Source organism: Rattus norvegicus, chromosome X (genome assembly GCF_036323735.1).
Source record: "Rattus norvegicus strain BN/NHsdMcwi chromosome X, GRCr8, whole genome shotgun sequence".
NCBI lineage: Eukaryota > Metazoa > Chordata > Mammalia > Rodentia > Muridae > Rattus > Rattus norvegicus.
Genome location: NC_086039.1, coordinates 109,559,386 through 109,584,060, shown reverse-complemented (window position 1 = coordinate 109,584,060; position 24,675 = coordinate 109,559,386). Strand labels below are relative to the sequence as shown.

Below are 24,675 nucleotides of genomic sequence, written 5' to 3'. Positions count from 1 at the left end.
AATAAGAAAGTTCAGATGTGAACTTTAATTATCATGACTTCAAATTACCCACTCTAATAATATAGCATCATAAACCCTTAGTAATAAAACCCAAGCATCCATGCTACAGAGAGAGGTTATCTAAGGGAATGGTAAACAGACCATTACTGCTCACTGCTGTTCCTGCACAGGACATCACTAAGGATACCTGTGAGGTAACACCCTCTGCCTAGGTGATTGCTTGCCTGTCAGGTACCAGTGGTTTAGTGTGTAAAATTCTAGCACCCTGAACTGTAAGAACAAAGATAAGCATCTGCACTGTTATTGTCTCCCAAGAGCTACTCATGTCAAGCTTTCTGTGAGTCCTCCTAGCTGTTGGGTGGTGAGAGCACAATTGTCAACTAAATAAAATAGAAAAAGAAGAAGCATGTAAGAGAAACTCTTTCCTGACTTCGTGAGCTCACAGTTCCATGTGTTATCATTTCCAGGAGTCACCTTGCCTTGTATTATCCCTGGGTCATACGGTCCATCAGGATTTCCTGGAGCTCCCGGATTCCCAGGTATGGACAACAGCACATGAGGGTCCTGCTGAGGGATTCCTCAGCAACTGAGGTAATGGCTTCTGAAGAGTATATTATGAGGAAATGAGACTCTGGGAAGTCAGCAAGAGAGTAGAATACTTGAATAGACATTATAAACCTAACCTATCCATGCTAGCGTTCCTTTCTACTCACTACATACATTTGGGTTTTCAGGCTCTAAGGGAGCTCGGGGCCTCCCTGGGATTCCAGGCAAGCCTGGCACTCACGGAAGCAAAGGAGAGCCTGGAAGTCCAGGGTTAATCCATCTCCCAGGATTTCCAGGTAAGGAACAATGTCATCCACATCCCCCTGTGTGGCTGTTAAGTTTGAACTGTTTTCATCCTCCATCAAGGACTGTAAAGTAGAGTCTGCTCCCTGGATTGGCTGAGATGGTTTGAATTGACTTCCAAGCAAAACTGCCAAAGAGTGAGAGTAGAACATAGCAACAAGGGCCGAGAGAAACCAATGGAGTCAATCCCTTAGCTCTCAGATAAGGAAACTGATACTTCACAAAGCCACTAGTGACAAAGTGAGGAGGCTATGATCATCTGCTTATCAGTCCTCTGGCAATATCCTAGATGAACTTTTCAGAGGTCAAAGAAGAAAGTTCACATCAGTCCAAAAGGAAGCTACCCATTTCTTCTCCTTTCCAGAGTTATTCCAACCTGAACTCCACAGGACTACAGTGTCCCACTGGTTCTCCATCTGCATTCCCTGGCTGAGCAACTACATCACCTGGGAACTTGATAGTCATACAAATTCTCCACCTTTTCACAATAGCCAGTGAGCAGAAACTTTAGAATAGAGCCAATAACCTATGTGCTACTATAAGTATCCGAACCACCGTTGTTCTAGTAGTGAAGTGTATATCATCTGCTTTAGTGTATAGCATCACTTTATTTCTTTCTACTATTCTCTGCCCACTCAAGAAGAGGGAGGCCATAACAGCACAAGGTTTAAAACTGTAAGAGAGACTGAGCTTTGACTAGAAGGCTTTGGCGTGACTCGCATTCTTAACAACTACTGAGCCCCAGGAACAGAAACAGGCTGCTGAGCTGTGCCTACCCCCAGCATCACCAAACTAGAGCCTCCTTCCACTCATGTGGGGTAGTCTGAACCTCTGTACAAGTCCTCCAGAGTGGAGATCGCTGATCATTATCAATATGTGGGCTTTTGTATTAAAGAAATCAGTCTCAGATCTCTATCCAGACAGATTGGCTCGAACCATCCATGTTCTTTTGCTTTTTACCTTGTTACATTTAGGATTCCCTGGAGCTCGTGGGGAGAAGGGACTGCCTGGCTTTCCTGGGCTTCTGGGAAAACATGGCTACCCGGGAAAAGCTGGCAGTCCAGGGGTACCAGGTTCCAAGGGAGTTGCTGGTGACATCTTTGGTGCTGAAAACGGTGCTTCGGGGGAACAAGGTCTACAAGGATTGCCAGGGGACAAAGGATTTCCTGGAGACTCTGGCCTTCCAGGACCCAAGGGTAACTCTCTTGACCTCTTACTTAGCAATATACAGAAAGCTTTATAGTAACTGCTGTCTTCGCATGGATATGTGAGTGAAGATGCATGGCTGAATCTGGCATGGTTAATTAGGGAGCTAAAATGACATTCTATTCTGTGTCTCTTTGGGGGGAAATTTTCCTAATGTGCTTGCAGTTCATGGTCCTTTTGTCGTAATTCTAAGAGTAGCTGTTGTAACCATTTATTGCAGTGCTGCTGATGAGAGAAGACACTGTCATCTGAGGTGAATCCTGGGCCAAACCCTTCCATCAGAAGATGGTTTGGTGACCTAGTGCCTCCCTGTTAACCAGGCTATAAATATCTGCCCCCTCCTTTTTATTAGGTTTGAGCGGGAAATCTGGTATGCTAGGCCCCAAGGGTGAGCGAGGGAACCCTGGAACATCAGGACCACCAGGACAGCCGGGACCCTCAGGGTCTACTGATCCATTTGGTATCAAGGGCACATCTGGACTCCCAGGAGCACCAGGCCTTCCAGGCATTTCAGGTAAATCCATTGAAGGATGAATCCCAACCTGACAGACTTTAGTTAGGCCTTTAGCTAAGGCATCCTGGGGACTAAGAGTGACAGAATGACATGCTCAGCATGTAGGGTATTTGACTTCTCTAACCTCTCTAGTTTCAAATCCCAGATCACCCTGGCTAGGCCAGACCAAAACACATTGCTACTGTTTAGCTTTTGAACCATGACAACAAATCTCTGTCACTTCCCTGTTCCAGGGCCTCCTATCCCCCTTTGATGCTTTGGTCTGCCTCTGGCCTTTTTCTATTAAAGAAACCACCCCGTGTTGAATTGTGTTAAACCCTCACTGTGGCTGTGTTAAGCCTGCTTTGAGCTACAGAGAAGCTGGAGCTAAGTGTGACCCCTCCCCTCCCACTCCCCTCCCCCTCCTCTCCCCTCCTCTCCCCTCCCTTCCCCTCCCCCATCAGCGGCCTACCTGTAAGGAAAACAGGCTTCTGAGAGTCCATGAGCAAAGAGTGGCTTTCCACTCAGTATCGGGGACTGACACGCACTGGTTCCAGCCTAACATTTGCAGATCACCTTTTGTTTGTCTGTTTACATCATCACCCTTACTCTGCTGCCTAGATTGCATCACTGACCGAGTGACTGAAGCTGGGTTATTGGCAGAGCCCATTAATATCCCTTTTATTTTCTTCATCCTTCTGTTTCTGGCTTCTTGATATAAGTTGCTGAAGTGAAGGTCAAAAAAGAAAAAAACCCACAAGCTCACTGACTAAGACTCCCCACTGGGGAGTTATGTGATTATCTACTCTAACATGGCCTTCCTTACAAGGGATCCCTGGATCCCTGAACCCCTGCTATAAGGTTCGTTCCCATTGTATTCCCTCTCTTGTTGTAGAGTTACCTTCATAGCTTCCCATTGGAGTCCTGGGGCTCACAGTTACTTGATGTTTTTCATTTTGTAGAAAGCTATGTCAGCCATTCATTGAGATCCTTGGGAGCCCAAATACTTCTGTCGTCACTGATTTAATCCTTTGGCTTTTTCATTTCCTTGCTTTGTACCTAGACATTCAACTTTAGCAGCAACTCAGGAGGTTAATCCCATTGACCAACTTCAAGCCCTGGTGAAAGAAGACTCAGAATACCTAGGAGACCAAATGGGCCTTGTGGGCTTCTACAATACTTGGCACTAGGGGGTCTTTCAAACCTAATGCCAAGGAACTGGCTGATTTAACTGCTTGTTTGGGGGATTAAAGGGGCAGCCCTGTATGCAAGACTCCCCGGGAAGCCAGAACAACAGCAGTTCAGATTTAAGGAATTGGCTCAGGAAACAACCATTGTAACTTGATTCAGGGTAGAAGTACCAGGGAAATTGGAGCCCAATTGTCACCCTGCTCTCCTAGAGCTCCATTTAGCGGCCCCTATGTGAACCACATTCATAAAGGGAGAAATTATAATTACAAGGTGGTTGCTTTTCCTGACCACCACTGTGCCATGCTGGAAGTGACGAGCATTTAGGGTGGTGCTCTGGGTGTGTAGGTACTAATGCTCAGACAAACTCAGCACTGGGCTTCTTGGCACCTCTCTTTGGGTATTGTTAAAGGACTGTGGACAGACCCCTACTAGCCAGCCAATTAGAACCTGTGGGAATAAACAGTGATCCAAATCTGACCAGAGTCTCACTAGCTGACCTGTGTTCTCTCTCCTGTAACCATTCAGGGCACCCTGGAAAGAAGGGCCAAAGAGGAGACATAGGTCACCCTGGGTCAACTGGAAAACGAGGTCTCCCTGGAATAAAAGGCCTTCCTGGTCCTCAAGGGTTAGCTGGCTTCCTGGGGAGCCCAGGTTTGTCAGGAGTCACTGGGTTGCCAGGCATCCCAGGCCAAAAGGGTAAGTGAATTAACTGGGAAGACCAGTAGTCAGGGATTACCCAAACTGAGCATGCCAACTGCCCAACTTGCCTCCTCCCCTCCTCTCTGCCCAGGGACAAAAGGGAGGCAGGGATTTCTGGACCAAGATGTTTAGACCAGGCTGGTTCTAAAGGAAGACTGTCACCTAACATGAGTCATTCAAACTGCTTGCTGTGTAGAACAGTGGGCTGATCAACAGAAAAGGCCAGTAACATGAGTCACTCAGCCTGCTTGCTGTGTGGAACAGTGGGCTGATAAACAGAAAAGGCCAGCTACGTATCGATCACTCAGTAGGACACATACCAAGGAGCCTGACAACTCTCACTTCCTGTGACTGACACAACAGTGGTTAGGTATATGTTATCTCTGTTTTAAGTAAGTGAAACGTGGCTCGTCTCAGAGCAGCACACATAACTGGTTAATACAAAGGGGCAAGATTGCACTCATCCCTTCCCCACCTGGATCTACGCTTTTCTTTTCTGTGCCCCTACATGTGCGCTGAACTCAATCCAAGTAGAAGGGCCCATGTCTTCATTTCTTTCTGGTGCTCAGTGCTATGTGCCTGTTCAGAGGGACTTTAGAATGGGTAATAATGAGCATGCTCGGTAAACACTGAGACTTTGGAGTTAGAGAAACCTGTATTCAAATCCTTCCTCTGCAAATTGTTAGCTCTGTAACATTGTACAAGTACTTCAACCTTTCTGTGTCTCCCATTGTTTCCTTGTATGTACACCAGAAAGGACAATAAAAGAAAGTCTTACCTTTCAACAGGTGAAAAGGGGTCCTCTGGACCAGTAGGGTTTCCTGGGTTACCTGGTCTTCCTGGTCTTCCTGGAGCTGATGGATTAAAGGGATTTTCTGGGTCATTTGGAAAGGTGGGACAACCTGGACAGGCTGGTACTCCTGGAGAAAAAGGTGAGGGGGTGGGGGTAGACAGAGACAGAAGCAGAGAGAGAAACAGAGAGAGAGGGAGATTTCAGAAACAACCACTCTGTTTTCCAACATGTATTTTTCTTGTCAACTTTGTCATTCATGTGATGAATGCCAACTTCACATTTGGCAAAACTTTGGGCTTCCAAATTAAGTCCTTTGAAACCAAAAGACCACTCACTTTAGAGTTAACAGTATGTGTTACAGACTATGTTAGTGAGCCTTTGACAACTAAAAAGAAAATTCTAGCATAAATGGGTTTTGTTTCTTTTTTTTTTTAAAGACAAGACTTATCTTAGCTCTTGGTTTCAGAAAATTCCATTGCTGATCAGTTGACTTTGTTGATTTTGGACCTGTGGTGACCCAGTGCATCATGGGACAGAGCTTCCTTTACAGCAGCTGGAAAACAGAACTGCGAAGGAGATAGGAATGGCAGTGTTATGGTCCCCTTCAAGAAGATACATTCAATAACTTGACTTTCTCCCACTCCACACATAAAATGTCCCTGACCTCCCTATGAAGTCTATGCCTGAGAACCAAGCCTTTACCACGCAGATCTTTGGGGAACACTTACACAGATCAAAAAGGAACCCTCCACAATACACTCCCAGATCATCCTTGAAAGAGAATTTAGAATAAGGCCTAAAATTATTGGTGATTTTGGGTCCCAAGAAAGGGAAAGCATACATAGAAATGCAAAGTTAGAGGATGGGGGTGTGGAAGAGGACAGAAAGTTCTCAAAACTGGGTGAGGTATGTGTGGGAAGAAACAATATGAAAGGTCATATTTGTGTGTAACTATGTGTAAACTGTGACTCTCTGTGTAAACTGTCACTCTCCTGATGACTGCCTGATCTACCTTCCTTCAGGAGACAGGGGAGATCCAGGGCCAGTTGGCATATCTAGTCCAAGACCTCCAATGCTAAACCTTTGGTTCAAAGGAGAAAAAGGATCTCAAGGTTCTGCTGGATCAGATGGATTTCCTGGGCCCAGAGGTGCTGAAGCAGGGAATATTTGGGAGCAATCTCACGAAAGGATGTATAGCCATCATTGGTTTCCTTCCCAAGAAAAACAAAGCTCAGCCCCAGGAAGAGCAATGTGGGAACAATAATGAGGTTCAAGGAGGCTGTCTTTCTTCTTCCTAATGGTCCCTTGCTCTTTGAGACTGACCCATACTATTGCCACTGTAGAACTGAAGGTTTTGGCCCACAGCCTGTGGTACCCCTGAAATAGCCTGGTAAATAGCAAGACATAGATACTGAGCTACTTGCCTAACACTAGAGCCAAGATGGCAGCAATGGCACCACCTTCCACTACCCCGACCCCCAAACTAGCTTCTGCCTTACCTGGAATATGATTTTGAGCACCTGTTCCTAGACAAATAGATCTTTTTTGCCTCGCCTTTTTCTAATGGGTTTTTGCTTTTTTCCCAGGTGACAAAGGAGAGCCTGGCATCCCAGGGTTACCAGGTGCACCTGGAGCTCCTGGACAGTCCAATACCATCAAAGGACTCAGTGGGAGTCCAGGTTCCCCTGGATCTATGGGAAGAAGGGGATTACCTGGCCTGAAGGGGTCTCTGGGGATTGCAGGTTTCCCAGGAATACCAGGAAAAAGTGTAAGTTTCTCCAGATTCTTGTCTCTTCGCCATAACTGAACCTTTACAGCATGGGTACATATCCCACATACTCATCTTTCTGATTCCAGGCTACTTCCCAACCCCTGTCCTCAAGATAACCTCAAAGTCCTTGCTCTCCATATGTATATGACACATCTTTCTACCTTTTCCTTCACTATTTCCTCCTTGTTCCCTTATTGGCCCCGTGCGCCAAAGCTTTCTGCCTACTTTGCAGTGTCCAACACATCTCTGCTCTTCAGGAGCTGCTCCACTCCCGCTAGGCTGGTAAGCTACTTTTCATTGCTCATGTCAAACTGCTCCTAGTTGGTTCTTCATAGAATCCTACTTCTTCAGTGAGATTTCTGAGACTTAACAATAGCCTCATGAGCCTTTGGATCTGCACCCCATAGCCCACATCAAGCTGGACATATTGTACAACTTCACAGATCGTGGGAAAGGCTGTTAAGGCAAGGTCTTACTATGTGGTCAAAGGAGACCTTGGCCAAATAATACTCCTGCCTCATCTTTGCAAGCGCCAAAATTATAGGTATGCAACCATCACACCCAATAAGAAATAAGTGTAGGGTTTTGGTATTTTTACTCAGGATTAAACATATAGCCTCAAACATTCTAGGCAAGTACTCTATTGTAGGCTTAGATTTTTCAAAACCTACTTTCAATAAGGGTTCTTAAATGTATTAACCTCCCTTCTAGCCCACCACCCAGCAGAGGTAGTGGAAAAGGAAGGTTATTAGGATACGGGGAAAGTTGACTTTTTATGAAATAGTTCTTTGGAGCAAATCCAATCTGCATTGTTAGGGATATCAGCAGTTCAGTTCACAAGAATTAACTGTGGCAGCTGGATCAACTCTCAAATGCCATTCACAGCGGGTCAATCCAGAAGAAGCCTTGAGATTCTGCTCTATGCTGTTTAGAATTAGTTCCTTGGGTCAATTTCAATCTCCAATTCTCAGGACATCAGCAGTCCAGATCAATAGTGTCAGGATAGCAAACGTGAATCAGCAGTAGTGGCGCAACATAGCAGAAATAGCCAAGCTACCACTGAGTTGGAAAAGTCTGCATGAGTGACCAGAACTAGCGGAGACTCCAGGAAAAGTTCTCTGTAGTTCCTCTCTTAAGGAAGTGAAGATCAGCAAAGAAGACAAAATACCAACAAAGCACTGCAAAATTAGCTATTCAAGCCCACCCTCACTGTCCGTCAAGTCCTATTTATACTCACTCCAAGCTTCACATGTCCTCCCACTGGTTTTGCCTTCCATGGGTCTTGCCTCCCACTGGTCTTACCTCAGCAAAACACAATGTCAGTCTACCTTATCCAAACGCCACATGAGTCTATCAGCTAACATATCCAGAAACTTTCACTTCACTCTGTCAATCAGCCCTGAGTCCACAGAAGCAGCAAGAAGCTGCCAGAATACCACCAGAAAAATGTGGTACTTTCTCTCTATGGAGTCATGACAATTGGTGACCAATAAACAATGGTAAGGCGCCCCGATATCATCCAGCATCATCCACTGTCTGTTGGGTTGTATTTGTATTCCTTTTAAACATTATGCACCCCTTTTCCTGTGTGCCCCAGCAAAACATCATTTGACATAACTGATTTGCCATAGAAACCAGAAGTTTCCACTTTGCTCTGTCACTGAGCTTTATCTTTGAGCCTAGCATTCAGAGATTTCTTGATAGCTTAATTGGAAGTACCACAGGGTACAAGTACCAAAGAATCAAGTATAGATTATCTGGGTCTTTAAAAGGCAGGGTAGGGGCTATAGAAAGGGCTCAGTGATTAAAAGTGCTTCCTGCTCTACCAGAAGACTTGAAATACGCTACAGCTCCAGGAGATCCAAAGCATTCTTTGGCCATGGGCACGTGCACATGTAATATTCTTTCTGTGTGTGTTTCTCTCTCTGTCTCTCTCTCCTCCCTTTCTTCCTCTTCTGCTTCTCCCTCCTCTCCTTTTACCTTTCTCTCTCACTCTTCCTCTTTCTCACATACATGTAGACATAAATTTTTCTCAACCTCCTTTAATAAGGGTTCAATCTCCCATTGAGCCCGCTACTAGCCAGAGATAGTGGGAAAGGAAAGTTGTCAGGACGTGGGTAAGTAGACCTATTTAGAAATAGTTCTTTGGGGATGAGTCCAATCTTCATTGTCACTACTATATCAGCCGTCCAATCCTCTAGAAAAACACCAACATAAATGGGCAGTGGCAGTCCAATCCCTTCAGCAATCACCACTCACGAATCAGCAGCTGCAGTCCAGTCCACTGAGAAGACACCACACAAGAATCAGCAAGGGCAGTACAGTACAGAAGAAATTACAAGGCTCATTAACCAGACCGAGTCTACCACAGAAGCAGCAAGAAGCCACAGGAACCTCACAAGAAGTTCTTTGAGGAGTTTCTCTCTTATTATGTCACCATAAGTAGAGTTCAACAATGGAATGTAAGGCAAACCAATACATGCATGTCCTTAGCGAAGAAGAGTGAGGTGGAGCAAGTCGAACCAATGCTTGAGTTCCTACTGTGTGTGGGATCATATTTATATTCTTTCTAAACATCATGCATCCTTTCACAGGTCTGCTATAGTAAAAGATCATTTCACCCATGTGACTTCAGCAAAACATTCTTTTTTTATTTATTTTTGGACACTTTATGTATTTACATTTCAAATGTTATCCCTTGTCCAGGTTCCCCACTCTCCCATCGTCTATCCCCCTGCATCTATGAAGATGCTCCCCCTCCCACCCACCCACTGCCACCTCAACACCCTGGCATTCCCCTACACTGGGGAAATGAGCTTACACAGGACCAAGGGCTTCTCCTCCTATTGATGCCAAAACATTCTTTCACATGTCTGCTTCAGCAAAACATCCTTTCAGCTGTGTGTCCCAGCAAAACATCATTTCATGCAACTGACTTTCCAGAGAAATCAGAAGTTCCCACTTCATACACACACACACACACACACACACACACACACACACACACACACACGTAAACTAGAGTAGGTTTGACACAGATGGACTTGAGTTTGAATGTCAAACATCTCCATCACTCATTTGCTCTATGATCTTGTGTACCTTGCTTAATTAACATCACTGAGCCTTATTTTTTCATCAGTTTAAAAAAAAGGTAGACTAATATCCAAACATTTTTCAGATAGTAGTGAAGCTTAAGTGAGATGAGACATTGTGGTCAGACACATTGTACATTCTATATAAATGGTAGTCTGATCATTGGGTCCAGAATACCTGTAGTCACTACAGGCAAATTCTTGTCTTTCAGAAGCATCAGTCAATCTGGTAGAGAGGAAAGATCTACATGGCTCAAATATTAGCTAAAGAAATCGTTCTAGATTTAAGGTCCCAACAACTCACCAAGGAGGAGGAATAGAAATAAAGTGGGAATGCATTCGGGGAGGCAAGAGTCCCAGCATAAGCAGAGACTCACATTAGGAGCATCTGTATCTACAGCAGTGTGCTACATGAAGTCAGGCCAGAAAACAAGCAGAATAGTGGGGGCATGCTGGGTAGTGGTCCAAAGAACAGTGAGCCAGTCCATGACTCAGCCTCCTGCGCAAAGCATTAGCCGGAGCACAGTTTTACTGCGTACATCTCCAAATACTTCAACCTATACTAGGTGCCCTGAAAAGAGTTGAAAGCAGCTGACATGAACACTCCCCAGATTCAGAGTGTGTCAGAAAACTGCTGACAAGTGCAGGCGACTCCTACTGCAAATAAGGATCTATTCATCCAAATGCAGACTAGCACCTGCATGCTTACAGCCTGCTACCTGGTAACAACAGGACAACCTCATGTTCTCTGTGGGGCCCGCAACAAAGATCTGGCACAGCTCAGTAAAGCAAGACTGCCGTTTTTGGATGATTCTGTTTTCCCAGTTTTGAGATAGGGTTTCAATATGTAGTGAAATTTCTGCCTCTATTTCCTGACTGCTGAGATTCTTAGCATGTGCCCTCATACCTAGCTAAAGCAATGATTATGTGAGATGACTCTAGAGCTTTGGCCAGTCTACCTGCAGAGCAGATGGAGTGCCCTGCCCAGGAGTCACGTTCTATGTTTCCTGCAACTTAATAATTAATGCAGTCATACATTGATTCACCAAGATGGAATATTTCCCCCTGAAAACCCTAAGCGTGTACGTGGCTCGGCACTTTCCCATGTCTGGGATCTACCTCTAGTTCTGTATAACACAGTGAGTAATCAGCATCTCCCAGGCAATGGCTAGGGGTTGGAGGAGAGGAGGAAGAGCATGAACAGAAGTAATGATTTCCATATTGCTTTGAAGGGTTCACAGGGCCTCACTGGGACTCCTGGCCCCCTGGGAGCAACTGGTATCCCAGGTTTAAAAGGTAAGGAACATTTTGTCTTTTAATGCATTTGCCTAGACCAAGGTGGTGGTGTACCAATCCACAACTCAGGAATAGGAGGATCTGTGTTAAGGGGGAAAATGAATTTTGTTTATATTTCCCATTTGACAAAACACACCGTGCATTGCTGTTCTTCAAAGACATTGCAAGCAACAGTGTCACCTGCCAAAATCTTTTTCCCAGGGCTTTCATGGACAACAAACAAACAAGCAAACAAACATTCCTGTTGCTTTGTATTTCGACACAGCAAAACAACAACACAGAATTTCAACTTAGAGCACCTCTTCTGCTGATGAGCACAGCCCCATGTCCTAGACCTAGTGATGTTTCCAGTAGAGGGGTGCTGTGTATAAAACATCTCATTCTAGTAGTTTGGTAGCACCCCAGGTCCTTTTACCCAATGGGTGATTTTGTCAAGAAGCTCCTCTGACCATTTTGAATCTGGATTCAGAGGGAAAATAAACTGAAAAGACTCTTCAGGTGAAAAAAATGAACGATTGTTTCTTCTGACCATTTGAGAAAAAATATTTTTCGTACCTGCAGGAGATCAAGGCCCAACACTTGGCATTTCTGGAAGCCCAGGACCCAAGGGACAGCCTGGCGAATTAGGTTTTAAAGGTAGGGCTAGGACATTTTTGTCCATATCTCACAAATGCTTCAGAACTGAGGACTAGAGTGACTTTCAGAGATCAGTGCCAAGTTTAACTTCCATCCAGTGGATACCTGGAGTTTTCCCAAGCAAACTGATGTGCACCACTGATACGTACCTTTAGCACGGTGTACCAGCTACCTCAAACTTCACTTACCTATTTTCATTTAACCTTTGCTGCAAAAATCATCTCAGTCCATCATTCTTGCTTCTAGAAGGAACCCAGAAAATGTCTACGTACTTCTCAGCTGGGTAACACCTTCCAAATACAAAAACTGCCATAATCTTGTCACTGAGCCAAGTTCCCTCAACATCTCAAAATGCTTTTCCCTTCCTACTTATGTTTTCCGATGGAGGAGTACAATTCCAGAAATACAGATTAAGCATTCAGCAATTGTTTGATCTTCTAGGTGTCAAAGGAAAAGATGGACTAGTCGGTGATAGAGGTTACCCAGGAAACAAAGGTGACAGTGGAAAAGTTGGTAGTGCTGGAGATCCTGGCTTCCCTGGCTCCCCAGGTACCATGCTACTTGAAAACTTTAGCTTGAAGAAGTTAGGATTCACTTCAAGCCATACCCTATACTGAATTTCCACCTTGGTTTCACACTTAGGACTTAAAGGGATTTCAGGTATGAATGGAGACCCAGGCTTCCCAGGTTCCTCTGGCCATGTGGGATCGATCGGCCGCCCTGGACCCTCTGGCTTAATAGGACCTAAAGGTATGTGTGTTTGCTAGCAAGGAGTGGGAGGGAGTGTCTTTCCCCCAATAACAGATGGCAACTCATCCATTTTAGAATGTAGCAGCTAGGCCTAAGCTATATACAATGAGGTGTTATATGAAGATTAATTAAAAAGGCTGGTGAAGAATGAGCAGAGGATCTGAGTTTGATTTCAAGCACCCACATGGTGGCTCACCATCACCTATAACTCCAGTTCTAGGTGGTCCAGTTCCCTCTTCTAACTCCCATAGGCACCAGGCACTTTTGTAGTACACAGACATGCTTGCAGAAAAATAAGTCTTATACACATAAAATTAAATAAATATACAAAATTAATTGACAAAACAGAGAGAAAGGAAGGTGAACAATTATAAATCAGAATAGAAGAATGTCAGATCCATGAAGAAAAGAATTAACAGAAAAGACATTAGTTATCCATTTCTAAAATGAAATCCTTGTGGTTGGTCACTTAGAAAATAAATTTAGCTTATACTTTTTTAGGCTCTAATTCCAAACAACTATGTCACTGGCTTTTAAGGAGGAATATCCCCTAACAATGTCACCTCATGGGGATGCCATCTATGTCACCTCATGGGGGTGTCATCATGGCAGATTATGAGAGAGAGAGAGAGAGAGAGAGAGAGAGAGAGAGAGAGAGAGAGAGAGAGAGAGAGAGAGAGGAGAGAAATCACAAGCCAAAAGAAAGCCAAAGTGAAGGGTAGGGCAATTCATGATCTTCCATTGCAATTCATGATTCTGAGAGCTCAGGGGCCATGAGAGCTACCTTATTCCTCCTCTGTGGAAATCCCAGTGAGCAAAGCAACTTTCATTAAGCCCCACCTGTTAAAGATTCCACTGCCTCCTAATATCATCAAAATGGGAGCTTTGGGACCCACACTAAAATTATGTCCAAGTGTAATGGTTAATACTGTCAACTTGTTAAGGGCTAGAATCATGTAGGAGACAAGCTTTGGGGATACCTTTTAAGGGACAATATGGATTAGGTTAGCCTTTGGATATGCCTGTGAGAACTTATCTAGATTGGGTTAATTGACTTAGGTAGACCCTCTTTAACTATGGGAGGTGCCATTCCATTGGCTGGGGTCATAGACTGAATAAAATAGGAGAAAGTGATCTGAGAACCATCATTCCATGCCATCTGATTCATGATTATGGATGCAGTATAACCGCCTGCTTCCTCAAGTTCCTGCTGCCACATTTTCCTTGACGTGATACATGGGAAACCTCACTGCAAGCCAAAATAAGCTGCTTGTATAAAGTATCCGATCATGGAAATGAGAAATATAACTACTATGTGAAGCCATTGAAGAAAGTTATTGCCCTAGCATATGTTGTCTTTCCCTTCTTTAATGATAGAGCAGCAAGTTTCTAGAACCAGTTTCTGGGAGAAGGCAACTCAAGGGCCTGGCATTGCTACTCCTACATTCTATTAAAAATGCCTACCATGGTGGGGGGAAAGGATGTAGTTCAATTGGTCGAGTGATGGTCCAGTATATACAAGGCCCTCCCTATGTTCAATTACTGGCTTGCATAAAGCAGGAATGATGACACACCTGTAATCTCTGCATGCTTGATGTAGAAGCAGGAAGTTGAGAAATAGAGAGTTCTAGGCATCCCAGGAGCCCTGAGACTCTATCTCAAACAAACAATAACAAAAGCCAAGAAAAGCAGGAAGAACATATTTATTGGAGCTTGTGATCTTAGAGGTCTTAGTCCACAGTTGTCATTTGGCTTCATTGTATCTGAAGCTGTGGTAAGGAAGGGTATCATGCTAGGGTATATTATAGGGCTGGGCTGCTCACCTCATGGCGATCAGGAAACAGTGAGAGGCAGTACGAGGCATGCTTCCAGTTAACTACTTCTTCCAATTGCACCCCACTTTGGAAGTTTTTCTACCACTCAAGAACTCACTCATTCTTTTAGTCAAATTGAATTAATACATTTCTAAAGTCAGGATCATTGTAATTGAATAATTTTCTAAAGGCTCTAGGGAATAAACTTTCAATACTTTGGCTTTGGGGAGACATTTCAGATCCAAACCTTACCAGCTAATTAATTGCCATCTTAGTCTAAAAGCTGCAATAGCCTTTATAAAAATCATGAGAACCCAAGGTATATGTTAGAAATTGGGTATTCTTCTAGAAAGCATCAAGTAATGCCTCAATATGGATAGAACGGTTTCTGATGTTTTCTCTCCTTAGGATTCCCTGGACTTCCTGGTTTACATGGACTGAATGGACTTCCAGGCACCAAGGGTACTCACGGCACTCCAGGTAAAGAAAGGCCCCGAAGATCAAGGTTAAGAATATAAAGCCCTTGGGCTGGAGAGATGGCTCAGCAGTTAAGAGCACCCGACTGCTCTTCCAGAGGTCATGAGTTCAAATCCCAGCAACCACATGGTGGCTCACAACCATCTGTAAAGAGATCCGATGCCCTCTTCTGGTGTGTCTGAAGACAGCTACAGTGTACTTATATATAATAAATAAATAAATCTTTAAAAAAAAAAAAAGAATATAAAGCCCTTCCAGAACTGGAAGGAATTGGCCATGTGTTCTTGACTACAGTATATCCCATATCGTGGGAGTTAGGTCTTCTATTGGAGAAGGAAAGAGGATGTTTCACCTTTCTGTGGGAATGAGCTCTTCTTCTAGACCACAGGGAAGTCAACTAGGTCCAAGGACTGTCTCCCTCTGAAATCTGTCCCCTCCCTCTACATTTCTTCCTAGGAGCCAGTATCACTGGTGTTCCTGGGCCAGCTGGCCTGCCTGGTCCCAAAGGGGAAAAGGGAATGCCAGGAATTGTCATCGGAGATCCAGGGAAACAAGGCTTAAGGGGACAAAAAGGTGACCAAGGTAAGTGAGCCCAAGTCAGGACTTGCAGAAACTGAATGAGGCCTTGGCAGGGGATGAGGGTTTGGGATTGATTGGAGCCAAAAGGTTGATAGGGTAGACTTGTGCTTGTTCTTTACATCTTTGAGAGTCTCAGAACCCTTAACAATGACTTCAAAGACAGGGATGAAGGATATTCCTATGGCTTCCCAGCAAAGAGTAGTGGGAGCACTCTACCAAGTGCCCCCTGGCTCTTTTCAATTCAACTCTGGACCTCTTTTTCCCACTTGGTCAAAGTCAGGATGAATGCTTCTAAGGAGCATCTCTTTTATGAGATCATAGCTCCAGTGTCCTTAGTGCTCCATGAGGATAATAGAATCCACCTGGCAGAAGAAAGCCAAGACCGAGAAAACATGGTCTCCTGAGGCCAAGCCCACAGGCTGCACTCTACCAGGTTAGGTTGTATTTTCATTAACCAAATTCCACCCTGAACTCAGCTTCCCACACTGTTTGAAGTCTCCCTAGGTGTCCCATTCTAGAACTTCTCTAAAATTATGATTTCTTATTCTTCAGCTTCCTTGGCAGTGTTCTGGAGACTCACATGTCTCCCGCTACATATGAAGCAGACAATGAATGCAGTCAGTCGTGCCTAAGAGCCTGGCCTTGGCATTCAAATTCCAGTTCTCCCTTTCACTGAACTGTGTGACGCTAAGCAATGAAGTTACACACCTGCCTGTCAATGCCAACCAAACTCAGTTTTTTTTCTTTCTGTAAAATGTATATAACAGGGCTGCCTCACAGATTTTCTGAGGATTCTGTGAACAGTAAGGTAATATAAGTCAAAGAACATATCTCAGTGCCTAGCAGATGCCCCAGAAACACTAGGCACCACGCTATTACATGCCACTTGGGAAGTAGTAACTGCAGTACATTTGGGGCCTGAGGTCTCATCACACTTTCTGTTTACATAGTGTAGGTTTCCCAGAAACCATAGTCATACATTAATTCATTTCCTACTGTAATTTGAATTGGGGCATCTGTTGTTTCTGTGTTTAACTCTTCCTTTGGTCTGGGCAAACTTGTTCTTTGGGGAAATCCAGGAGCTTCTCCAGAGAAAGGCTCAAAGGAGGGTCTGAGCCTATAAAGGGACTGTGGCTTCTTTCCCAGGACACAGAGGAGAGGGAGCCAGATGGAAACATATGGCATTTCTTCTTCTGTTTGTAAATCTTGCCTGTGAATTTCTAGTTATCAAATTATTCATTTACTTTAGCTGACATAAAAATTGTAATTACAATTACAGTAAACAGTACACATCAAGATGGATATATTATAGAAACCTAATTATGAAGGGCAGCATGTCACATGGGAATACTCTTGGTGTGGTTCTCTCATTAGATGTTCAAAATAAGCAAAACAACCAACATACTGTCTAGGGATGCAAATATTCACGAAGAAATTACGATGAGAAGGAAGGAAGTGAACACAGAATTTGGGACTGGTTCTCTGGGAGGAGGGGGTGGAATCTATGGAGACTACACACATAATTACTAAGATAATGCCAGCTTCGTTTTTCTTTCCTGGGACAATGAAGTACAGATGTGTTCATCGTACCTAGATTATTCTTTACTGAAGCAATGTGTGTAAAAAGAATATAGCATGTATTCTGCCCACCAGAGAAAACACTCTGTGATTTGGTAGTGGAAGTAAAACAGACTGAGCCTGAGAACACTCCATTCCCTGTGTTCACGATACCTTTCGCTAAATGATTTGCAATTATATTAATGTTTTCATACTTGCATTACATCTTTAAAGCCTACATTTCTGTAGTTAAAGTTTCTCGGGCTTTAGCATTGGAATGAGTTAGCAAACTGGTTCTTGGGCATGTGTAGCTCCCTACTTAGAACATGTTAGTTATAATCAAAAAACATACAACGCTCAAAGAGGGCTCAGTGGATACAGATGCCTAAAAAGCCTGACAGCCTGATTTCTACTGTTCAAATCAAACAAAATAAAGGATGAAGGAGAGACCCAACTCCACAGAGCGACCCTCTGGACTCCACTCCTGCACTATGGCGCACCCACACCCAAACACACATGAGACTGCTAGGTTGTTAAAACCATGGGACTATGGCACTACTTTTGTTCAATGTATTTATTTACTATTTGATGATAAAGTAGTTTAATTATAAAGTCAAGAAGCAGATAAAGAGCATGCAAGTCTTTAAAACATTGACATGGAGGACTATGATTCTGTGAGCTGACCATGCTTACTCCATTATAAGGGGTGATATGGTATTTTGCTTGTTAGTTTTGTATAATTTCAGCTGATATAAATATATATATGTTTTTATATATATACCTCTGTTTGACGGGAAAAGCATGCAAAATCTATCTTTCTTTTCAGTTCCTCACCTTAATGAAAAAGAAATGTACTCCACAGAGTCATTACGACACAGCTGACAATATGTGCAGCTTCTTTTGCACTTGGCTTTTTTTCCTAAACTTAACAAGAATATTTTCTCAAAATCAACGTTTTCACCTCTAGTTTTCCTTGTGATACGAAGTACTAATGAGCTATTTTAAACATCTGCTTTGGCTAATCTACCACATCTCGTTACACATTTACACAGATCTACTAGCTTTTAAAAGATGGCTATAAGAAGGGAAATTGGGTAACAATATTTTTGGGTTTTTTTCCTCTCACACACAAGAAGGAATCTCAACCAATGGGGTTTGATCAGGCACATTCCACCGAACTTTCTTATTTGACTCTCCATCGGAATATGCCAGTTAACGCATTTGTTTCCTCCTGAGCATACAGCAGGAACTTTCACATGTGTTTAGATAGTTTTGATGTTTTCCCTTCAAGATTACCATATATGTGTTTATCATACATTAAATAAGTATTTTGTCATTGGATGACAGTTTTTGTTTTTAACATATATAGAAATTGTTCCACAAATCAAAAACATGTAAAGACAGGAGTCTGAGCAAAGAACGTAACTATATACTTTGGCCAAAGAGGGACAGATATCTAGTACAAGATACGTTCAACAGACAACTAAGCTGTAATTCCACTCAGTTACCTACAAAATACTGTTGTTGTTGGGTTTTTTTTTTTTTTTTTTGCCTAGATGTGCCAGAAGAGAGCAGGGAAACTTAGGACACACAGGGGGACCCATAATATTCTTGCTGCCTCGGTTCTGGATGGTCTGTCCTCATTCATACACTATTCATAACTTTAGGGCAGCTTCAGACAGAACTGGCAGTTGGGAAAGTTTGATGAACCAGTGTGTTTAATAACAACACTTTGAAAACCTAAATTCCAGCTGCTCAGCCATGCTTTCTTTGACTTCTAATCTGGAGGAAAAACAGCCTAAAATATTTCCACCACCAGTGAAATTGGGGAGCTAGAAATTTCCACAGCTCTCGCCCAATAAAATGAAGCTCCAGCTGGACCGGAAGAATCTCAGTCTTATTTACTGTTGTCAGCTTGCTGGGAAGTTAGCATGCATGGGAGACAGCCCTCTACTGGTGTCCTCTGGTCTTGCAGCTATCTCATCCCTTCCATTTTCTGAATGCTCTTGGCCCCTTTCCTAAACATGAGAAGCCCTCTGAGCCCCATTTTATTTATTCGTTACAGGTTCCCCGGGTCTTCAAGGTCCTGCTGGTACTCCTGGAGCCTCAGGCATCTCCTTGCCCTCAGTCATAGCAGGACAGCCTGGTGACCCTGGGCAGCCAGGCCTAGATGGAGAACGAGGTAAAAATAAGAAACTCCAAACACATCTGGCCACCTTACTTTGATGTAGGCAGACATGCTGTATATAATGCAGCACTCTCCCTGTTGCTGGACATGCATGGATCTGCTTGGCCTCAATTTATTCCCTCCCATCAAGATTTAAGGGACTGGAACTAGCTGTATTTTGCTAAAGTGTTTTGGAAAGTCTGGGCATGGGAGATTTCTGAACTGTAACAAAGGGCCCTGCACTAGGAGTGGGCTTTCTTAGACCTTCAGCAGCTTCCCATCTCTTTGCACTTCATTAATTCTCCAATCTTATCCCTAGGCCGCCCAGGTCTCCCAGGCCCTCCAGGTCCCCCTGGACCATCCTCAGATCAAGGCGATCCTGGAGACTCTGGCTTCCCTGGAATTCCAGGCCTTCAAGGGCTCAAGGGAAACCAGGGACTTCCGGGTTTCTCTGGGCTCTCTGGAGATCTAGGGCTAAAAGGTAAGTCTGTTCCACCAGCTGCAAGACCTATCAGTCACCACTGTATAGTCCAGTTGCCGTGAAGAGGTTCATGAATGGTGCTTTTCCTGACCAATCTCCCTCTGTCACCATCATGGCAACACCTGACATGTTTTCCTTTGGCCCTTACCAGGCATGAGAGGGGAACCTGGCCTCATGGGGACTCCTGGCAAGATTGGGCCACCAGGAGACCCAGGATTTCCTGGAATGAAGGGGAAGGCGGGGCCAAGAGGTGAGTGCAGGGCCAAGCCTGAGCTGTGGAATAAAGGGGTACAACATGAAGTTGGGGTTCTTTGGGAAGCCACATTGTCTACCACACCACAAAACCAACTAGGGCATCCCAAACCCAGGAGGTAGGTTCTCTCCTCTGGAGATACCTCTGTGCCAATCTACTCCCAGAACTGAGGTCCTTACTGCTTTGCTACCATGGGTCCTGCCTTCCCTCTGAATTACTTCTGCATTTCACCTAGACCACTAACCTCATTTTCTTCGTTCAGAAAAGAAGCAAAATTCTCTCTATCCATTCAACTATTCGGTCTATCAGCAGCCCCTGAGGTCTCCCTCTTCTAGCATGCCTAGCATCTGTGTACTTCCCATCAGTTCTGCTGTGCCTTTGAGGTCTAAGCCATCAACGTTTCTCATGTAGCAGCCTTCCTCCCCCAAAGACAATTTTTTCATGTATAGTTACTGACAAAAGGCAAACCATTCTATTCATGGCATGGAAAAGAACCATAGCCCACAAAATAATATATGACACCTCCCTCTGTCCTCATGCCAACCTGTCCTTTTTACTGTCCACATTGGCATCTCAAATATTGTCCCAATTACCTTTTTTGTCCTCTTATCCCCATCCTATTAGTTCCCTCTCCCCTAATTAATCACTCCTATGTTTTTTTGTCATATATGTTCACGTGACATGGTGCTCTCCAATTGTATTCATTTGCTTGTACATGATATGCTTCACTTTTCACCTGACTGAAGAAAGTTCCTTCCTGTATATGTGTCCCATTTTATTTGTCCATTCATCTGTTAATGGACACTTAGGCTGTTTCCAACCCTTGACTATTATGAATACTATAGGGATTAACATAAATTGTGGTATCTCTATGGTATGCTGACTTGGAGTCCTGTGAGTACATTACTGAGAATTGTACTGTTGGATCATATTTCAATTCTAGTTTTAGGGTTTATTTTGAGGAGCCCCAATATTGATTTCCACGATACCAATACTACATTCCTGTCAATACTGTATATGTTTCATAATGCTCTCTTATCCTTCAATTCTTTAAATGTCTAGCTCCCCCTGATACTTCTGATAGTTGAATAGTGTCAGCATAACTGTCACTGGTTATAAGAAGCCACTGGTAACTCTAAAGCAGATCCCTCTACCCAAGTTACCATGCTCCCTCTCATTGTCACTACATCAATTATTTCCTTCCCAGTCCTTCTTAAGATGTGCACAACGGGGTTAACGATATTTGCCAAACTTTGCTTTGCTCATCTTCATCACTAATCCATAGTCTCCATAAAGGTCCATCACTGCTCTTGTTCCTCATCTCCCAGAATCTTGAAAGATAGTAAGGACCTAAGAATTACTTGATTAATGAATTCGTAAACAAGCTATTCTATTTCTAAAGTGGCTGACTTGGGTAGGTCTTTTAGGCTGGGATACCAACTGCATCTCTGGTGCATTCTGACCAGTGTGTAAGTAAATATCTGTTCCATCCCTAAGCCAAGGCTATTTGCAGCAGACATTTCCTAACTGCCTTCCACCATACTGAACTATGGGGGTGGGGTTCCAGGGGACAATAAGTATGATTTGCTCCCTGCCTTGACCACATGAACCCACCAAGTCACTAAGAAGGAGATGGGGAAAGAAGGTTCTATCAAGAGTTCTGTATTCTGTATTGGAAGCCTCAAGTGGGAATTGCGAGCACAAAAAGAAAGAGAAAATAGTTGGTGATTGCCAGGTAGAGGGAAGGATGCCTTATTCCTCTCTGTTCCAGACTAACCTGTATTGTTTCACCACCCGCCCTCAGGCTTTTCTGGCCCCCAGGGTGCTCCAGGACACACACCAATTGCTGAAGCTCGGCACGTTCCTCCAGGACCTTTGGGTCTGCCAGGCATTGATGGCATCCCAGGCCTCACAGGAGACCCTGGATCTCAAGGCTCTGTGGGTCTGCAAGGTAAGAATGACACCAGAAAAAGGGGACTCAGTGGGAAGCCAAAAGGCCTTGGTTCAGAGGCTAAAGCTACTGGATTGGCACAGTTCTGAGAAAGTGCCTTCATCAAACATTTCCCTAGCTACTTCCCAAGACTCCCAAACTCCTTGCCTGGGAAAGAAAAAGCTAGAAAGCCAATGGGACACTGGTTATACTTGTCTTCAGAGAACATGTGAATCTCTCCTCTAGACAGCTTGCCATTTCTAAAGTATTATTTGGAGCTAGAGGAGAAGGTGAGTAACAAAGGAGAACACAAGGTAGTAGAGAAAGCAAAGGCCTGGGGACAGAAAATATGGCTTTCAAGTCCTAGCTTTGCCCCAATAGGAGTAAGTTATTATTCTTCCTAGGACTTCTCATGAGTTTGAGGACACTCTGTGCCTTCCATATTGAGTGCTCCCCTACTCTGTGCATTTTCTCTCTTACAGGTTCCAAAGGCCTACCTGGCATCCCTGGCAAGGATGGCCCTAGTGGGCTTCCAGGCCCATCTGGAATCCTTGGTGATCCTGGTCTCCCTGGACTACAAGGACCTCCAGGATTTGAAGGTCAGGTTAACACAACTTGGGTATTTAGTCAACCATGTGGTAAATTTGCCAGTATGAGGTAGCTCACAGGCTGAGTTCTTGTTTCTCTTAATGTTCTATTACTATGAAGAGACACCATGACCAAGACAACTCTTATTAAAGAAAGCATACCAGGATTGGGGTATTCCTGTGACAGGCCTGATCATGCTTTTGTTGTTTGGGACTTTGGACTAGAAAAGTGGTTGGATACATTAAGCAAGGATTAAGGAGCCATAATAACAAGAGCATAGAAGACAGTATTGAGGGAAATTTGAACTTTGGGGGTCTGGCTGAAGAAATTTCAGAGGGGAAAATATTGGTAAATAGGATAGATACCATTCTTATGATATATTTGACACAGAATGTGGCTGCTTTTTGCCCTTCCCATAAAAATCTGCCTGAGAATAAACGGAAGAGTTTTGGATTAATGGTGTGGGCAGAGGAAATTTCAAGATAGCCTAATGTTGACTGTATTGTGTGTTTTTGATAACTCTTATGCAGATCCACAATGAAAAGGAGCAGGGGAAAGCAAGGAAAAAATACAAAATGTACAGTTTGAAAAGGAGCACCAGGAAAAATACAAAATGTGAAGTTTGAGGAGAAAGGGAGTACCAGGAAATGTTCTGTTGGAGTCAATTCTAGTGCTCAAGGAATAAAAAACAATTAAATCTTGCTGCTAAATAAAATAAAGGGAGTGACATCAGGGCAAGACCCCACTTTTGGTACCATCTTATGTCTTTCTCACTGTTCTATTGCTGTGAAGAGACACCATGACAAAGACAACTCTGAATAAAAAAATAATGTAATTGGGGGCTTACTTGCAGTTACAGAGGTATAGTCCATTATCATCCTGAATGGAACATGACAGCAGGCAGGTAGGCACACACTTTCTCCAACAAGGCCATACTTCCTAATCTTTCTCAAATAGTGGCATTCTTGATGACTGTCTTAGTTAGGGTTTTCCTGCTGTGAACAGACACCATGACCAAGGCAACTCTTATAAGGACAATATTTAATTGGGGCTGGCTTACAGGTTCAGAGGTTCAGTCCACTATCATCTAGGCAAGAGCATGGAGGCATCTAGATAGGCATGGTGCAGGCAGAACTGAGGGTTCTACATCATCTGAAGGCTGCTAGCAGAATACCGACTTCTAGGCAGCTAGGATGAGGGTCTTAGAGCCCATACCCAGAGTGCTACAATGCCTCCAACAAGGCCAAACCCACTCCAACAGGGCCAAACCTAGGCTGAGCATATACAAACTCTTACACTAAGCATTAGGCTATATGAGCCTATGGCACTTATTCTTATTCAAACCATTACATTGTTCTTCTACTCTTCACACTGCACAGCCTCCGACCTATGAAGGGAAGTCCTACATGATTCAAGAAGGCAACAGACTTCTCCACATCATTGTCTGGGTTATCCTCCACCTTTCTATTTATTTATTTATTTATTTATTTATTTATTTATTTATTTATTTATTTATGCATTACCAGTGTCTTGTTGCATAGCCCAGTTTGCCCTCAAACTCACTATGTTATCCAGGTTGACTTCAAAATCTTCCTGGTTTTCCTTTTTATGGCTTTCTGTCCTATCCTGACATGGATGAAAGAATACAACAAAATCACTTGTCCTTAGTACAGAATACTTCTAAAGCTCAGTAGTAAAATGTTACAGTCATATCTACCATGGACAAGAGAGGCAGATGAAGCTTTGTCCGTCTAATGCTAATGTTATTTATAATGCTTCTGATTCAGAAGCTAGTTATGCCCTGTGAAAGACTTCAATGAAGGCTGGTCATGAGAAGAATTCCACTCCATTCACTCTTAGAACAGAAGGCCAGTCTGAAGAAGGATAATGGATGGTAGACTCTTGAAATGGGAACCAAATAGCTGGGCACACATGAATTGGACTTGTAACTCCATTAGCGTCTAGTTGTAGCAGCTCAGAACCTCATTTTCCTCAACTGTAGAGTAGGCTGATAATAGTGCCAACTCCTGGGGACATCAGAATCAAGTGGTTG

General features: G+C 43.7%; 1 protein-coding gene across 2 annotated transcripts in view; it reads left to right on the top strand.

Annotated features, from left to right (window-relative positions):
* The window catches only part of Col4a6 (collagen type IV alpha 6 chain), a 351,043-nt gene that overhangs the window by 321,927 nt on the left and 4,441 nt on the right, over positions 1-24,675 (top strand). For both annotated transcript variants that reach the window (XR_010061203.1, NM_001427260.1), the window contains exons 24-42: positions 468-539; positions 735-842; positions 1,824-2,045; positions 2,408-2,569; positions 4,265-4,435; positions 5,227-5,370; positions 6,254-6,379; positions 6,818-6,999; positions 11,327-11,390; positions 11,952-12,026; positions 12,468-12,575; positions 12,669-12,776; positions 14,999-15,070; positions 15,524-15,649; positions 19,269-19,385; positions 19,690-19,851; positions 20,003-20,101; positions 21,909-22,055; positions 22,517-22,633. Coding sequence is in view for 1 of the 2 variants with exons in the window: in NM_001427260.1 (NP_001414189.1) it covers positions 468-539; positions 735-842; positions 1,824-2,045; positions 2,408-2,569; positions 4,265-4,435; positions 5,227-5,370; positions 6,254-6,379; positions 6,818-6,999; positions 11,327-11,390; positions 11,952-12,026; positions 12,468-12,575; positions 12,669-12,776; positions 14,999-15,070; positions 15,524-15,649; positions 19,269-19,385; positions 19,690-19,851; positions 20,003-20,101; positions 21,909-22,055; positions 22,517-22,633 (2,382 nt within the window). In the remaining variant the exon portion in view is untranslated. The remainder of the gene's footprint in view (positions 1-467; positions 540-734; positions 843-1,823; positions 2,046-2,407; positions 2,570-4,264; positions 4,436-5,226; positions 5,371-6,253; positions 6,380-6,817; positions 7,000-11,326; positions 11,391-11,951; positions 12,027-12,467; positions 12,576-12,668; positions 12,777-14,998; positions 15,071-15,523; positions 15,650-19,268; positions 19,386-19,689; positions 19,852-20,002; positions 20,102-21,908; positions 22,056-22,516; positions 22,634-24,675) is intronic.